An 18489-nucleotide genomic window follows, 5' to 3' on the forward strand; every position below is an offset into this window, starting at 1 on the left:
GGGCTCGGCGAGGAGCGGCCATCCTCCCCCCCCCGGCCCGCACCACCTCAGCGCCTGGCGGGGGCCGCCATCTTGGGGAGGGGGAGCTCGGGGCGCCCCTCAGCGCCCGGCCACCATTTTGTGGTGGGCACTGCCAGCCCCGCAGGGAGGCACAGCTCAAGACCCTCTGGGGGTCCTCTGGCCCTTTTCCTGAGTCTCTCCCCCGCCCCCCCTTCAGCGGAGTCCCCCAACTTGCCCAGCCCCAAGGGCCCGTCACCACTGCATGTCCCCAGCAAACACCATCCCCCCCAGCAAGGCAAGGCACCACCAAATGCCTTTTTTCCTGCCCCTCCTTCTAGCAGGATGTCATTCAGGAGGACCAGAGGGCCCTGGCTTGACAAGTAGCCAGTTCCCATGGTCTTCAGCAGCCGTTGCCATGCAGAGAGGGAAAATGTCACCTCAGCATTGGTGGCTTTAGAGCAGGAGGGGAGCAGGGACAAGACCTCAGCTGGTACTGGAATAGCCGGTGGAGGCAGCAATGAGAAGGGAGGTGGAAAGTTGCCCACTACACCAGGGCTTCTTCAAGGCCACACCACGGTGTCACAACCAACATGGTTGGCTCCAGCTGTGTCTGGACACGGCTGGTTGAGGACCAGTAAGATAAACCTTGGCTGCCATGGAGCAAGCTGTGAAGTCAGCCCCAGCCTTCTCCTCCACCAGCCTTGGTACCATGGCTGCTGAAGAGATGTTAAACCCAGCAGTGGCGAGGAGCAAGGAGGTGCTGAGAGAGCTTGGTGGCATTAAGGGTGGGCGAGAAGCAGGTCATTCTCTGGGGAGGACACCCACGGCAATGGGGATGGAGCAGCCACCATGCCCAGGGAGCCCGAGAAACTGAGGCCAGCCTGCTACCAGCCTCACAGGGCTCTTTGTGGAAGCCCCGACTTTAATATCACTTTGCATGGCAGGAGAATATCCTCCTCTGCCTTCGCTAATGTGATCACCATTGCAGTCTTCGGTTTGATGCCTGAGATCACTTCCAAGTGAAAAGACCAATTAAAAAAAAAAGGAAGCATGAATTGGTACAGGAAAATAACTAAGACACGTCAGATAAATTATTGCGCTGTAGTAGGAAGGAACAGGAACCTGCTGTTTGACTAGACATGCTTTCTCTTATAATCTCTTTGGCTTCTTTATCTTTTTTATTGCTTTTCTCAAGTTTGCTCCCACTGTTTCAACAACACAGGCATAAAAATTTGCCTCAAGCTCTACACAGAGGCTCTGTAAGGAAAGTACCTAGGGCACAGAGATCTGTTATTCTACTGCACTGTAAATTCACGTCCTCTTTATTTTTCAGCCATACCCAGGTCTTTCGGCAATAACTGGTTCAGAGCTTACTTGGATTTTGGTAATGTCATTTGAGTTGCTGAAGTCTGTCAAAACCAGGAGCGTCTCAGCTCGTGGTAGAAACGAAACCCAGGATCAGCGCAAAAGGTGTCACGTTTCCAAAAAGTAACAACAAGAGACGCCAAAAGGTGGGCAAAGCACATTTCTGCTGCCTCCCATGAGTGCTAACCCAGAGCCCATGCACTTCGAGAGTCCAACTCTTACTCCTAAGCACAACGAGTCCTTTAAAGATCCTGAAAAAGTAGCATGCATAAATGTGCAGACTTCAAGATCTTTGCAGAGGAAAGGCTCCACGGAAGTACAACTGGACAGAAACTGGAGCGTTTTACAGGAAAAGGAAAGAAAATTCAACCGAAGCTGATTTAAATCAGCTCGTCTTTTAATTGGTTCACACACAATCTTTCTGTTTGTACGCCAGTTCCTACACTCCTTTATGAAGAGATCAGCTCTATAATCTTTTCTCAAGAAAATCAAGAAGCAAATGATTCGGGAAGCTAAAGTCAAGTTGTACGATTACATATCCCTAAAAAGGGAGGAGAAAAAAAAAGAAAGTATTACATTAGTTTATGCCACGGTCCCAAGAAGGGCTTTGACAGTCAGGTATTTCTGAATTCCACTTACCTTTCTTGTGATGATCTCGGGATTTCTGATCTCAAATAGATTAAGCCCTTTGCTGTTCATCAGTGAAGTCAAAACTGATTCAATCCCTATGGAATCAGTAAACCAGTTATGGGTACGGCCATCCTGGCTTGCTGCTCATCATGTACTGCGACCGTGTCTGCCTGCTGCCAAAAGCTAATTGTACCCCAACGCCCCACAACCTTCGGCCTGACGGAAGACTCACTCTTTCCTTTGTCCCAGCGGTTTACAATGGGTTCCCCATTTCCCAAGTGACTCCAGCAGAAATTTGCCATCAGTAACCTGGTTACCCCCTCCCCAGCTCTCAGGGTTATTGATGTATTTTTTCAGTGCTTAAGTTTAGGAAATCTGATGTTGGACGCCTTATGGAGTACGTTGGCACCTCCCCAAAGGGAAAACTCACTCGAAATCACTTCTGGGATCCCAACAACCGAGATCATTGTCTGCAGGAAGTTTCTTATGGACGGGTCATTCTGCAAGCCAGAGAATTCATACAAAAAGGTTTTAAAGACATCGTTTAGCACCAAATGGTCTAGACAATCCTTGCTTAGGACTTACCCCACTTGGATCGGCTGCACATTTAAAGACTTTAAACTTTATCCTGAAGGGAAGGAAGAAGAGGGGGGAAGGGTCACCAAGGGCTGCAGAGATCCTCTTTTTGTGCTACTCTCAGACATGGGCTAAAAGGAGGAACGAAACCCACAAGAGACCGCAGTACCGACCTGGAGTCCAAAGGGTGCAAAACGAGTTCCTTTTCTGCATAGGCAGCTTGAATAGTGACCGTGATTTCCTGCAGAGAGATGAGATGTAGTTCATCTTGCCTTATAGCAGGGAGTTGCATTTGGAAATTCTGGTTTACTTTCTATGACCCAAAGTTCAACATCCTTCTGGCTTTTCCTCCAGATATTACTAGAGAAGGATTTTCCTCTCCATTTGCATGCAACAAACTCCTACCTGATGCCTACAGCCTCAGGCTGTGAGGCTCTAGACTGGCTCATCCGCAGGACTGATGGTTTTGCCATCTTGTGAACCAAATCTTGCATAAGCAAGGAAAGGGTTATGTAGGGTGTTGTTTCCCAATGACCATCCATCTCAACAAGAAAGATCATGAGACTGGATGTGGAGAGGCCAGCCCCAGGATAGCCAGGGCTACCACAAGTAGTCTTAGTGTTTGCGTTTATAACCAAATTGAAAAAGAAATCACTCTGTGAGCTATTTAGGCTCATTTTCTTGGTTTTGCCTGTATGCAAACATTCATTTAAAAGGAGCATTTTGTCATCCAGTTGCAGGTCACAACTAGGGGACTGGCAGGCCAGGAGCAGATTGCATCCTGAGAGCCATGATTTCAGGGACCACCTCTAGTTAAGTGCTTCTGCACTCCTACTCCTGTTTCAAGATGTCACCTGGAGCACAAAGAACAGCCGTGTGTATTTTCCCCATAACACCCTGCTAATATGGGATACTTGCAGAGGACAGGAGGGAATTATTGTCTATTCCAGCCCCATAGGAGATTACAGTTTAGCCCTTTAAAAATAGTCTGGTCTACCCTCAGGTAGTGATTTGCTTTTGTGCAGTGTTTAGTGCCCATAATTACACGGCTGGACAAACATACTGCTTTCTTGTGATGCTACCCATGACAGCAAGGCTGTTGGCATTTCTTTTTTTTCTGCCTCCTTAGATTCAGCATAAAGCAGTTTGGGGTAAAACACAGGAGCGGTCCAGACTCAGCATGGACCCAAACTCTTCACAGTCAGGAGAAGCAAGAACTGACCTTCTCTACATACAGAACCATCAGGGGCTCTTCTCCTGGGGGAAAGATGCTGATCTCCACTGCTACCAAGGACTTCACGACTGTCCCTTCAGGCTGAACAGAGATTTGGGGATGGGCGAGACTCCATACCTTGGCCACAGAGTCATTGTAGGAGGTACCTTGAAAAATCTGGTCAAATAAGGAGCAACAGAAGAGTCAGGCTTTTTCCATGCCACATTCCAGTTTCACACCAGCTTTCCACACAGCTGTATCCCCTTCATAGTCCCCAAGTCCTCCTCCAATTCACAGAAGCCCAATAATGCAACCGGGTTTCAGGGAAGCTGTGCTAGCATGGAGGGTGGAGAAATCCTCCTTGCAAAGCACAACCATTTCTCCGTCAGTCCCTGATTTTCCCCATCAGGCCCACCCAAGACTCTTGAGTTGTTGAGGGAAGGACAAGAGATATTACAATGCAACAGAATCCATTTGAAAAATTCCTCATTTGACATAAAATACAGTTACCATCTGCACCACCTTCCGCTGCGCTTCTGTGTCTTCCATTTCAAACAGTGCCTTCAGAAACAAACCAGAAAGAGGTTGTAGAAAAATGAAAGTGGAGGTTATGGTTAGCCCTCATGCAGACTGCATAGGCCAGAGTGCTGATGTGTGGCTTGTGGCCAGTTCAGAGGCATGACTGAGTTCACCCCCTTTCTACTGCAGTACTCACACAGGAAAACATGTCACTTTATAACTCAGAAGACAAGTTTTCTATCAGCCAATGCTATCGCTCCAAGGGATAACACTACCTGGTAGCACATACTTGCTAAGAAGGTACCAATTTCTGACCAGGATCACATGCAATGACTATCGATTTCTATCTTCTACAGAAACTAGCTCTCACCAAAAAACAGTATTTAGACAATTTTTTACTCTCTTCCCCAAAATACAAGGTAAGGAGGGAACCAGCCCTGAAGTAGTCACCTGCAACTTCTCCCCTTTGATGGTCAATACCAGGCGCTTATCGAAGAAAGCTGCCGAAGCCAGAGAGTTGAGGACGTGTTCGGACAGCCAGAAGTAGAGCATTCGGGACTCGGTCAGCAGTGACGGGGAGAAAACAGAGTCACTGAAGACATCAGAGTAGTTCTTGTACAGGACAAGGCCCTTGAAAAGAAAGCAAGCGTGTTGGCCATGACAAGCAGCCGGGAGACAGGACAAAGTGTCAATGCCAGCATTTTCATTGCAAGGCAAAGGGCTGGCTGGCCTGGGAGCAGAGAGCAACCTGCGGGGCTGGGTGACAGGCTGGCATCAGCCCAGGCTGCAGACCTACCTTTGGCTGCAGCGCAACAGCACCGCATGGCAGCAAAGAGACCAGCCCCTCAAAGCCCTCCAGCGAGCACCACCGCCAGGAAACCTTTGGTGTCTGAGCAGCCCGGGTTACTTTACCTTGTGATGTGATTCTAGGTAATTTGCTGTTATTACAGGAATGGATGCAGGGGAGATATCAACTCTGATGCCCTCATCCTGCACAAAATTTGCTGTGGGAAGAAAACACAAAAACCTCACACCAGAAATACAACCTTAAGCAAAGCTTGCGACAGTTGCTTTTAGGACTTGCTGCAGGAGGTGACTGGACAAGAGTTACAAGAGGACACAGGGATGGGACTGGGGGGTCCCACTCCTTTGGGTGCTAGTGCTGGTCCTGCTACTGCTCACTGACTCAGTTTTTCCACTGGGAAATATGGGTAATTGCTCTCAGTTTTCCATTCTGCTTCTTTTCCCTGATGTTTGGGAAACCACGGGAAAATCTTCAGTAGGCAGATACAGATGCTGTAATATCTCAGCCCAATACTCCAATGCATGCTCCTGTTCTAGCTAACATCAGTCCTTCTGCAGCCATCCTGCACCTCTGGTCATTAAATAATGAAGGAGAAATACCTTATGAACTGAAAAGTGTCTTTCAACCAGTGCAATCAGCCTTAAAAATCAACCTGATGCAGAAAATTTGAAGCATAACATTGCTAAGGTTTATTTTGCTGTTGTCTGAGGGCTTGGAATCCCATACATGTTTTTGAAGGGCTTTTTTGATGGATGTGTCTACTGCCCTGCTGGGGCTCAAACGTTAAAAGTTGCACATAAAAAAAAGAAAACAGAAAAACCAAGGATATTTACCTGCTAAATCATTTACAAAATTTGCCAGCTCCTGGGCAAGAAAATTGATTTCGTTGCACACCTACAAGAGGAAAATAGGGGAAAAACTGAAAGCGAGGGGTAGGATTTGGGGTTGTGGAATGGAGCTGGGCCGTGTGGTGAGATCTAGGGGCTGTTGGTCAGAGTTCGGCACCATCAGAGAACTCAGTGTCAGCACAACCTCCCACCTCGTCCAAGCTGGGTTTTTCGTGGATTCTATTTATTTGTCTTATTTTTCGCAAGCACTAAAATTATATTGCTGTTGTCTTGTGGGTGTACGCGAGCAGAGGAGCGTGTAGCATACAAACCAATCTTTCCTCTGTCCACAGGCAGTGGCTGATCTTACCTCGCTCTTGAGAACAAGCTTCAAAGTGAAGGAGATGAAATCCGTGAAGAGCTGCTTCAGCCAGCCCGGCCTGCGCAAGACAGGGAGCAAGGTCAAGAACCATCCAGCCATCCCCGCGGTGGGTGACACTTGGGCTGAAGCACTCAAGGACCAGGGCAAGTGAAGCCTGATTTTGAAGGGGGACAGACTCACTCCTTGTCTCCTTGGAGGTGAAGCGTCAGTTTGTGGAAAGTCAGGTAGCAGTCCGAGCCATCGGCAGCCACTTGGTCCTTCTGGCACACTGTGCAGGATGAAAGAAACAATTAAAAAAAATAGCTAATTTGCTGCTGAGACGAGGAGGATGAGTGCATTTTGCAGACGCTGCAGACATGGAGCAGGGTATCGCGGCAGACCTGGAGCAGGGCATCACTGCAGAGGGGCAGCCAGAGTTCCCCACACCTCCCAAGGGATGTTTCCAAAAGTCTCAGGACCCTGCAAAGTCAGGGCAGATGGGGCTACCTTGTGCCTTTCTGCTCGCAGCTCCAGATGAGCTAGTCTACCGGACACCCTTCTTCATGCTTCATTTGGATACTTGCCCGCCTTGCTAGCTCCTGTCATCAGGGACTCAGTTGTCCCCTAATATCACCCAGGAGAACCTGGGCAGTATGTGCAACCCACGAGCCACAGCAGGGAGGGAATTAAGTCGTATTGCAAAAAGCTTGGGAATTGCAATATGCTGTCATTGAGAGCTTCGTGCTGCTCTTCTCCCCCTGGGACCTTACCAGAAAAATGTATTTTGAGGCAGGAAAATGTATTTTGAGGCGCATGTGATAACCCACATCCCTCTCATCCCTTACAGGAGGTGAAGTGTAGTTTGCCTCTGTCTCTTTCTCATCTAAGTCTATTGATCTTCCCGAGAAAGAGGCTTCGATTCCCAGAGCACACCTTGGGCCTGATCTGGAGACAGCTGAAAAAGTGGACTGTAAGTGGACTCCTGCAAAAAAGCCCTCAATTTGCCTCACTCTTTTGAAACATCACCGCATTTCTTTCAAGTCATCCTGAACAGCAGGAGATGAAAAGCCGGTCCTAAAGACAGCCCAGAAAGCCAGACCATTCTTCACTTGCTGCTGGGGTAAATCAGCGTTACTTCGCTGAAATTATTTGTACCAGTGTCCTCTGCTTGCTGTGTTAAAACTATGAGGTCTTTGAGGGCCACGTTGTCTCCTTGCCTGTGTGCACAGGGTGGCAGAGACTCCGGATGCCGATGGATGCCCACAGAAGTGAGCAGAGCCAGCCAGGGCTCGCTGCACACCACCCAGTCTGAAGAAGCACACACACAAAGACCCCCTGCAGCTAGCGATCCCAGCTCTTACTTACTCAGTTTAACGTTTATCTGGAGGTCAATGGAAGACTCGATTTCAAAATCAACTGAATGGAAAAGCTGGAAACTGTAACGGCAGGAGAGAGGACATTTAGCAACCTGTGCTGGGGGCAGCTTCTCCCTGACTGCATGTCAGCCGCGGGGTAGGTTTTATAACATCTCACACATCAGTCCTTGCACTGTGCTGTGCAAAACCCCGGCACGTGGCAGCCCACATCAAATATTCTGGCTTTAAATCATCGCAAACCACCATCTTAGCGGTGCTTAGGAGAACAGGAGGATTAAGCTCCTTTTTCCCCCCACTCAAAAGTTTGTAGAGCAACAAAAGGGAGGGAAGAAGACAACTTGTACACTTTGGCCGTCTCCTCTCCTTGTACAAGGGGAGGACAGAATGATTTTCTGACACTATAGTTACTACTTACAGTGCTGCTCTATAGTTAAAGACCCAAAATGAACTGATATCCCTGTGGGTAGTACAGATATAAAAAAAAAAAAAAACAACAACAAAAAAACAACAACAAAAAAAAAAAAACTCCCCCAAACCACCCCACCTGTGGTCCTTTGGAGAAGGACATGGATTTTCCTTTGGTGTTGAAGGCTCAATTCAATAGTATTTGGAAGCTGATACTGTTTGATAAGTAGGAATTACCAAAGCACAGTTCACAGCTTAGAAACCTTTAAAAGACATCCCCTTTATAACAAACTACCATACAACCAACCCAGGACAAAGTCAGAACAACCAACAGCAAACTAAGTTGTACAGCAAGAAAAAGAAAAAAATAAGAACGTGTTTAAAGACCTGAGGAAGGCAGGTGATTTTGTTGCTGATATGTCAAGAGAAATGATGTAAGAAAGGAATGATTAAGAGAAATGATTGAAGAAAGGCAGAAAGCAAGACAAGAGCAGTGATGGGGCTAAGCAGCACTGCTGGCATATAAAATCTTGCCTCGCTCAGGCAGTGAGCAACGCGGCCGTTGCCAGAGAGCCTGAGGAGCACCGCCCCTCTGCATCCACTCCTGCCATGGGCCGGCCTGTGGGCAGCAGCAGGAGCTGGGGCCGTGGGGCTCGGCTGCATCCAGCACCCGGGTACTTACAACCAGGCCCCAGCGTAGCCGTAGGTGAGGGTCCCTTTGAAGAAGGCCGTCACGTTTTTAATGTCAATGTGAATGGCATCGTTCTCCTTGAGCTCCACCTCACTCTGCTCTATGGACAAGTCATTGACCTGGATGCTAGAAACAACAGAAACCGTGTTTGTCCCCAACCCCAGGGCTGTTTTCTGTGACCAGGCGAGAGGGGTTTGCTCCTGAGGATGTGGGTTCTGTGCCAACTCTGGACTCAGAAGCTTTTGCACATCACAGACACTGCGTACAAGGGCAGTGGTGCTGTCGCTCGGCCTTGGTGTGCTGCTACCCCCTGGCCACGTTCAGACACAAGGTGGGGGCAATGCTTTAAACAGGAAACGTGGAGCAACACCCTGCAGAAACAACCCCCTTTTATTGCAGCACTCTGCGTCAGCCGCAGCCACCACAGGAAATCCATCCTGCGTTTGCACCCTTACATTTGTTGTCCCCAAAGACAAGTTAGTAACACAGCAAAATGAAGCCTTGTTTGTCACAAAGCGCAGCCAAGTGACATCATGCTGACAAGGGTGGCTCCCACAGCCCAGGCTGGGTCCCCGCTGCCACTCGATGTGCCATGGGCACCATCTGTCGGTGATGGGTCCCAGTAGCTCCGGCCACAGGGACAGAGCTCCCCAACCCACTGTCAGAGATGCTGACAAACTACCTCGCTCTCTGCCCACCGAGCTGGAAAAGCTCTTAAATAATACATCAGCAACCTAAACGTTAACGTGCAAATTATCTGCAATTATCTGATCAGAAAACATGCCTGCCCTGGTCCAGACCTCTGCTTTCCCCAGGAATTGCTGGATCAAAGCTCCCTCTGTGGCCAGTTTCCACATTCCCCTCCATCAGCCCACACATTCCCCTGGCCCAGAGACACAGAGATACTCACTTGGTCAGCCCGTAAGCCACCTTGCCAAGGAGCCGCATGGACCTTTCCCCGGTGATATTTGGGAATTTGGCATTTCTGAACGCTGCTTGAATGACCTGAGCTGTTTCCTGGTTCACTGTCGGTGGAAGAAAAGGGCAAAGCTACCAAACTGCAATCTCCTGGCTGCAAAGTCAGGTCTGCACCCTGGATTAAAGCACTGTGGAGAAGCTTTAACCAAGGCATTTCCATTAGATTATGGAAGTCCTAAAAGTAGCTTCAGAGTAAGTTTAAAAAATAATTAAAAAACATCCCTAATTTTAACAGCTGATGGCAGCTGGGGACAGCAGAGTGTGTGGCTCAATAGTCACCAGCAGGACTGTTCCCAGGGAATCAAGCCCAGCTTTCACACACCTCACCTGCAAAATCTGCACCTGGCAGATTTTGGAAAGGTCAAGCCTCTGCTCGTCCTTACACCGCACAAGCTGTTGACTTTACCCAGGGCTTTGCTCTGCTGCTGCTTGCTTGTATTGCAGGCAGCTGCTGGGTCTGCAAAGGAAAACTTCTGAGACCGAAGTTTCTGCACCCTTTTTCCTAATGTTATCCAGCCCATTCCAGCCTCAGGGACACACTTGTATAGGATTTTTTGCTTACAGAAATACCCTCTCTCAGTTTGGCCCAGCATCCTTCTCTGCATGTACCACTCTCAGACGGAATGGGACAGAGCTGTTCCCACCCTTTGGAGAAGCACTAATTATTCTTCCCCTACCCGCAAAGCCCCAAAACCTTTGCAAATAAACCCACGGCAGCAGAGAAACCTTCTTTTCCTCCGACCTCAAGAGATGAGATTGCAGCCAGGTGAGAAATGAAACACACATTTGCTCTACCTTTTCCATCACGGCAGACCCCAACGAGGAACATCATTCCTAAAACTTCAGGCTAAGGAGAGGGGTTGGGGACTGTTTTCTAACTCCTTTGAGAAGTTGTACCTATTCAGTTCAGGTGCTCCCAGGCAGATGTTAATACATCTTACTAGATAAACAGTTTCCACAGGAGCCGAGGAAGCAAGAAACACCCTCGCTTGGCTAATCTATCACTAACTTCTCCTGATAGAGAGAGGGGAAATACAGCCCCGTACAGCAGACACTTACACAGCAATGCCCCGGGCTTGGTCATCCTGCAGACGATCCCCGTGACGGTGTAAGGGAAGGGCCCAAACTCACAGGCTGCTGATGCATGGACAAGAATTAGCAAGATCCCGAAGGTGCCCAGTCTCATCCTGCCAGCCCAGAGCATCCTCGGCCAGAGCGGAGGGTGCCAATGGGATCGACTGATTCTTGACTGTGCCAAAGGCTGCTTTCATACCTCTAAGCAGACCTCGTTCGAAGCAGGATGTGACCTGCTTCCTCCAGTTATCAAAACTCATCATACGTTTCCTAATCTTCCTATAGTTTCCTTAACACCCTTCAAGTCGCACGCTGCCTTCCTCCCACAGCACGCGCTCGGGCTACAGGACTTGGCTGTCCTGCCAAAACTGCTTTAACTCAGGACACGCACACATCTAGGCAGCTGGAGGGGGATGGAGATTGGAAGGAGATAAAGTCAAGGGAGCTGCCTCACACTCTGCCTTTGGCCAGTTCATCATTTGCTCTTTGCACAGGAATATTCCATATTTTGCATCCCTGCAAGCAATTTCCTAGTAAAACCCTGTTCGAAAGGTACCCACGTTATTAACTGCTTCCCCCTCCAGCAATTTTAGGCACACTGGGGAGAAACTGAGGCACGGTCCTGGGAAGGGGGTCCCTCCTGCTACTGCTGGGTGAACCCACATCTCCCACATCCCTGGAGAGCTCCATGACCACAGAACCAGGATGCTCTCTGCCTCTCAGCTGGATTTGTGGACTTCTTTGTTTGTTTGTTTGACACCTTCCAGCTGGGGAAAAACCCTTTAAGCCGGAGCTTTTCATGCACCTCAGCTCTCAGCTGCATCCACTCCCCGTGCACACCACCGTCCCCCCGCACTGTTGTGGTGCTGAGGCCCATCCCAAAACAAGCTGGGCGACGAAAGAGAGTTAGGTTATCTCAGCAATGATGCTCGCAGCAGCTCCCATGAACCCTTTTGCCAGCAAAGACCGATGGAGAAGGAAAGGTGAGATCTCGGCAGCGCTGCAGGAGCACATGACCCCCTGAGCGAGACAAGGTGACAGCCTTCCTCCTCTCCCCGGCAGACACCTTGTCCTCCCTGCACCGAGTGAGCACATTTCCCCCGGGGAGCCCCTCTGTCTGGCAGCCCCCACCCTGCTGCCCTGTTTTCTTCCTGAGTTGAGAAAGTGAATGGCCTCGGGTACCCCATGGGAGGCATTCGCGGTCACTGACCCGCCGAGGGAAACCGAGCATCTGCAGGCTTCCTCCAGACTTCTCCAGGCAAGCAGCATGGTGGCCCAGGACAGGCTGCCTGCTGCGAGCTGATACTGCATTACAAACGAACAATTAAATGTTAAAAGCACGTAGAAACATAGCAGGTGTCTGACCAGCGTAGGTCCTACATGTTAGCCCTGTACCATCGTCTCAGCTGCCGCAGCATCCTCACTGCCCTGGCTAGGAGGCCTCTTTACAGGGAAGCTGCAAAGGGCACAGACATGTTACAAAAGGATTTAAATTCAAGAGGTTTTAACCTTGCAACAGCTCTGGTTTCTGTCCTTCAGCTCATGGCTCTCATGTGCCCATCCCACCCCAGCAGCTTGCAGTTCAAGTGACCAAAGCCTGGGGCGAGGGAGTCCTGCAGCCACAGCAAGAGGGGTATCCCGGGCACCGCACACGCGTCAGAAGCAGCAAGGCACTTAAATTGGCAGAGACACGATGCTGCTGGGTGTCACCCCAAGCCGCAAGGCAAACACATGGGAGGCAGCGAGGCGCTTAAATGTGCGGTCAGAGACATGATGCTGCTGGGCGTGATGCAAGCACATCTGCCTGCATCCCCAGCGCAGCTCTCAGCAGAGGAAGGACACACTCTCATTTATTGCAGACCACAAAATCAGGAGTGTTACACGCAGTTTAAGTTTTACTGGAACAGATCTGGAGGAGAGGCTGCAGCAGGGAAGCAGCCCCCCTGAGGCTGGTGTCCATCACAGTGACAGCAGAGCAGGACCCAGGAGGTGACAGACACCCCTCTGCCCAGGGCAGCAATTCATACCAGCATGAAGGAAAGGGAAAACCAGGGCATTTTGACACAGGGGCATGTCACTGGTGTCCCAGGGTAGAAAGATCAAGAACCCAGAGCCAATGTGCTGGTCCTGGTAGATGCAGTGCATTTACAGCCCCCTTATGGGCCAGCTCCCCAGCCCCATCACTGCTTCAGAGGCTGCTGCCAGCAGATGACCTGAGCTGAGGGCAGGGGAGGACAGGGGACTGCCGGGCATTGACCTCCAGCAAGAACAGGAAGGCTGGAGACTTTCTGCCAACAATAGCAAAAGCATGTGGAACACGGAGGTGCTGCGAGCATCCCTGCCCTGGAGTAACCAGGCAGAGGCCAGGGCAGCAGGGACACAGCAGCCCACCCTCCTCCTCCTCCCCCTGCAAGGTCAGGCTACCAGGAGGCAGGTCAGATTTAAAAACCCCAAAGAAAGGTTAAATTCAACTAGCAGGAGGCAAGGCAGGCTTTAAAACCTGAAGAAAGGTTAAACGCCCAAGCTGCTGTGAGTATAGGGGATAGGGGATACTGGAAGATGTTTTGATAAGTAGTTGCTGAGTAAGGCTTTATCTGAAGGCCATCCATGCACACGTGTGCTCACCACCTTGCTGGGGATTGTCCTGTAACCAGTGTTGTTTTTTCCCCCCACACTATCCAGAGCAGAAGTACATCACACTGCCATTAATCTTTGTGCTGCACTGACCCAAACATTCCATGTTACCCTGCAGCTGCTTCCTGAGATAGCCTTCCAGGTAGCCTGGTCATACTCTGCTCTGTCAGCAGGATGGGCTCCAGGACCACAACTCATACAGCAGATCAGCCCTGGGGGGAGTGGAGGGAACGGGGGGCAAGCCCAAACCCCAGCTGCTCCAATCTAACACAGATCCACTGCTCATCAGGCTCAATCCCACACATCCAGAGACTGCAACCACATGCCTTGTGTTGTTCAGGGTTGTGCTGTCAAGTCCCAGGAGTAGGAATCTCCTGGGAGATTTTTGAAAAAAAAAAAAAAAAAAAAAACACACACAAAAAAAAAAACACACCACACAAAACACCAAACCACACAAACAACAAAAAAAAAACAACAACAAAAAAACCAAACACACACACACTCCACACAACCAAAAAAACCCTCTCTCTAAAGCCGAGTCTCTTACTTCTTACAGTTAAAAATTCTGACCATGACAGTCTTGAATGTTAGGCAGCAAATAAATTCACAAATTCCAGTTTGTGAATTCCTGAGGAACCTGAAGGTGCACAAGTCCATGGGACCTGATGAGATACATCCTCAGGTCCTAAGGGAACTAGCAGACAAAGTTGCTAAGCCACTATCCATCATATTTGAGAAGTTGGGAGGAGCCTCACCAGACTGCCACAACTGGAAAAGGGGAAACATAACCCCTATTTTCAAAAAGGGAAAAAAGGAAGACCCAGGGGACTACAGTCCAGTCAGTCTCACCTCTGTGCCTGGCAAGATCATGGAGCAGATCCTCCTGAAAACTCTGCTAAGGCACATGGAAAATCAGGAGGTGATTGGGAGCAGCCAACATGGCTTCAAAGGAAAGTCATGCCTGACAATTTGGTGGCCTTCTACAAGAGGGCTACAGTGGTAGTGGGCAAGGGAAGAGCAACTGATGTCATCTACCTGGACTTGTGCAAAGCATTTGACACTGTCCCACACGATATCCTGGTCTCTAAATTGGAAACACATGGATTTGACAGATGGACCACTCAGTGGATAGAGAACTGGCTTGATGGTCACACTCCACAAGTTGCAGTCAACAGCTCAGTGTCCAGGTGGAGACCAGGTAGAAGTGCTGTTCCAGGTAATAGGATTGATGCTATTTAACATCTTTGTTGGCGACATGGACAGTGGGGTCCAGTGCACCCTCAGCGAGTCTGCTGATGATACCAAACTGTGTGGTGAAGTAGACATGCTGGAGGGGGGGGGATGCCATCCAGAGGGACCTGGACATGCTGGAGAGGTGGGCCCAAGCCAACCTCATGAAGTTCAACACAGCCAAGTGCAAGATCCTACATCTGGGTAGGGACAATCCCAAACAAATACAGGCTCAGTGGAGAATGGCTGGAGAGCAGCCCTGAGGAGAAGGACCTGGGGGTGCTGATTAACAAGAAGTTCAACATGAGCTGGCCATGCACGATCACAGCCTAGAAAGCCAACCATATCCTGGGCTGCATCAGAAGTGCGGCCAGCAGGGCAAGGGAGGAGATTCTGACCCTCTACTCTGGGCAGACCCCGCCTGGAGTACTGCATCCAGCTCTGGAGCCCCCCAACATAGGAAAGACATGGACCTCTTGGAATGGGGCCAGAGGAGGCCACAAAGACGCTCTGACAGGTGGAACATCTCTGCTGTGAGGACAGACTGGGAGAGTTGGGGGTGTTCAGACTGAAGAGAAGGTTCCAGGGTGACATTATAGCAGCCTTCCAGTCCCTGAAGAGGAGGGCTGGGGAGGGACTCTTGATCAGGGAGGGGAGCCAAAAGATGAGGGGGGAAAGGTTTTAAATGGAAAGAGGGGAGATTTAGATGAGATGTGAGGAAGAAATTCCTTTCTGCAACAGTGGTAAGGCCCAGGTTGCCCAGAGAAGCTGTGGCTGCCCCATCCCTTGAGGTGTTTAAGGCCAGGTTACTCAAAGCCCCATCAAACCTGGCCTTGATTTCTTCACTTCCCTACCAGTATCACCCATAACAACCTCCAAAAACCAAAAGGCAAGCTGGCACACACAGGTGGCCCTCCATCACCCTAGGCTTTTCACAGCTGAGGTTGCCAAGGGCAGCTGGGTTGAAGCCTGAAAGAGCAGCCAGCTGTGTTCCTGCAGCACTGACTCTGCACTGCCCAATCAACTAAAGAAAAAAAAGAAAACCAGGAAATACAACTTTCAGTGCTAATATAAGAAGTTGTGGGTGGTTCCTCTGCAGCACATGCCCACAAGCAGACATGAGACATGGGCCTAGAAGTGTCTCCCAGCATTGCCCAACCCTCCTTGGCAGGCAGCTGAGCATTTAGTGGACCTCAAGCCCCTCACCACAGGTTTGTGACCCTGGCTGTACACCAGGCCTCTTCTTACCTCCACAATACCATTCCATTTGATATTCAGACACCACCCAATACTAGCAGACATTTGGAGAGCTGTTCTTACGAAGCAGAGGGGCCAGGATGAGATGAAGGTGCAGTTGGCATGTCTGGGGGGGGATAATAGCCCTGGGATGGCCTCCAGCTGGCCTGAGCCTTTGGCTGCACAGCTCTGCAAATCCCACCGGCCTCAAACAGCTGGAAATGGATCACAGGGAGGTTTTAACACTAGCACAGCCTTTGGGATGTCCCTGGCCACCAAGAACAGGGACAGCAAGCACATGCACAAGTGAGACTGCTCTCTGGAGGAAAAGGGAAGTCAGCCCACACACACTGAGCTTATCTGCTCAGCAGCAACCTCATTCTCATGAGCTTTGTGTTCCACGAGTTGAGGACAGGAGCATACCCTTGGTGACAACCAGAACTTCAATAACTCCTCAAGTAAGCAGCCTGCTCCTGCGGCGAGAAAAAAGGTGCCTGAGATAAGACAGGCAGCACATTTCTCCCTCAACTTGTTTTCTGGCAAGGACAGAGACCTGCTGTCAACAGGGGGAAGCCACCAGAGGATTTCAGGAGAGAAAAAAAAAAAAAAAAAAGCTGTTTTTATTCTGCTGCTCCTTTGCCACCCTGTGGCCCATCACCCCTGCTCTCAGGGCAGCGCTGTGCAGCACACCCATGGCTGTGCAGGTCCATTACCTGCAGCTGCACTGCACTAGTACATCTGTATGCAGCTGTGCTTGCAAGCACAGACAGGATTTAAACTAGCAGCAGAATCACTCAGCTTGAAGTCTGAGCCAAGACAAACCCAACTGCCTAAACCCAGAGCCTCAAGGTCCTCTCTGTTCTGTGCAACTTTAGCCCTCCAGTCCCAGCACAGGGTCATGTTATTCCCAGAAAAACCTCTGGGACTCCCATGCTCTTTCAGCAGCCTTGCTCTGCAAGTCTCAAGGCTTTGTTCCTAATGTCTAACCTGAATTCCCTCAGCTAATTGAAGGCCCATGCTGTCTCACCCACAGCTGGCACACAGGCTCCATCCCCTGCCTTGCCACCACTAGTTCCTTCCACTGCTCCCACACCTCCATCATTCCTGCTTGCTCCCAGGTGGTCTTCAGCAAAGCTGAGGCCTTCCCAGGGCTGGGATTAGGAACAGGAGTTAGGGCCACGTCACACTCCCACTCCACAGAACACTGGGCTGGCTCAGCCACTGGTGCTCAGAGCCATCTCTGCACAACTACACCATATTTACATTCACATTATTTGCCCAGTGTCCTCCGCTGTCATCACAGCTTCCCTCCACCCCAATAGCAAACAGAGGTACACATTTCACTAAGCCATTACAGAAACATTCTCTAAGGCCCACTACATCCCTCCAGTGACATTAACTATGCTTAATTAGTTTTGCAGCTAATTTCAAACCACTCTTGCCTGCTTGCAGGAGCAGCAAAAACCTCAAGACAACAAAACAGATGTTTCTGTTTTGTTTGTGAAACCTCTGGTTTCACAAATACTGCAGCACTCAGTGCTCATTGCCTAAACCACTACCAAAATCATTTATTACTGGTTGCCAAGAACCACTGCCTCCTCCCAAGACTGAGCCCAGGCACATCACTGAGATACCCAAGTGATGATTAGATACACACCAAGAAAAAAAAAAAATCCATCATCCACAAAATGCAGTGCTGAGCACAAGTAAAATCATTGCTAGCGAGACAGGAAAGAGGGGACCCTATCCCTGAGAACATCCTCAAAGGCTTATGCAGGATATACCCAAAGTAACAAAAAACTCACCTCCTCTCAAACTACTTCATTAAGTATTTACAGAAGACTTTATTGCTAAGTTTTACTGCTTTATCCTACCCATCCTCCCCAAGTCTCCAATAAATTGAAGGTGTGGCAGAAAAACTACTTGGCAAGAGGCTTGGAAAGGTGATTGTTCAAAGCCAAAGAAACCATCACTAAGGTTAAACTCACTACTGCAGGTAACACCAGCAAACCACGTCTGACATCCACCTCATCTGAAATGAGATCAAGCACTACCAGTGAGGCTCTTACAGCTGCTTGTACCAACTCATGCGTGTTAGTCCTGCCAAGACACTCCTAAACAAACAGATTTACCAACCACAGGTAGCAATGAGGAAGAGCATTACAAGTTTCAGGAGCAGCTGTTGCCCCTAGACACAGTACACTTCAAGCCAAGATAAATCCCCCAGCTGCAATCATGCATTGCAAAGCCACCAGGACTCACACTGGAAAGTTTGGAGTTTGAACCCAACTACCTGCAGAATTACCTGCCTCAAGATGTCCACGGCCTTTCTGCCAGCAGAGGTCAGGCAACAAACACAAGCTACAAACTCCAAGGCACTTTAAATACAGGTTGCTGAAGAACAGTTAGGCAAGGAGCTGAGTTAAGGCTCTGCAAGCATCTTCCCCCCCACCCCCTCCCCATATCCCAACTCATTTATTGTTATTTTTCACTAAAAACAAGTTGAAGGTACATCCTATGCTCTGCACCGGGAGCTTTCCAATTGCTGTACAGCATATACAAGTACAGA

The 18489-nt window shown here is 49.6% G+C and overlaps 1 protein-coding gene across 1 annotated transcript; it reads right to left on the reverse strand.

Annotated features, from left to right (window-relative positions):
* Window positions 1–1776: 1776 nt before the first annotated feature.
* On the reverse strand, window positions 1777–10950 carry CETP (cholesteryl ester transfer protein; the record flags this gene model as incomplete). Its single annotated transcript, XM_082489268.1, has 16 exons — window positions 1777–1906; window positions 2005–2090; window positions 2426–2495; window positions 2581–2623; window positions 2745–2812; window positions 3794–3961; window positions 4295–4345; window positions 4754–4933; window positions 5216–5307; window positions 5942–6002; window positions 6306–6375; window positions 6498–6585; window positions 7662–7732; window positions 8760–8894; window positions 9679–9793; window positions 10806–10950. The coding sequence occupies 16 exons, from the start codon at window positions 10948–10950 to the stop codon at window positions 1832–1834; spliced, it is 1518 nt and encodes a 505-aa protein (XP_082345394.1). The 3' UTR covers window positions 1777–1831.
* Window positions 10951–18489: the final 7539 nt, after the last annotated feature.

Source organism: Vanellus vanellus (genome assembly GCF_965231255.1).
Source record: "Vanellus vanellus genome assembly, chromosome: 12".
Taxonomy (NCBI): Eukaryota; Metazoa; Chordata; class Aves; order Charadriiformes; family Charadriidae; genus Vanellus; species Vanellus vanellus.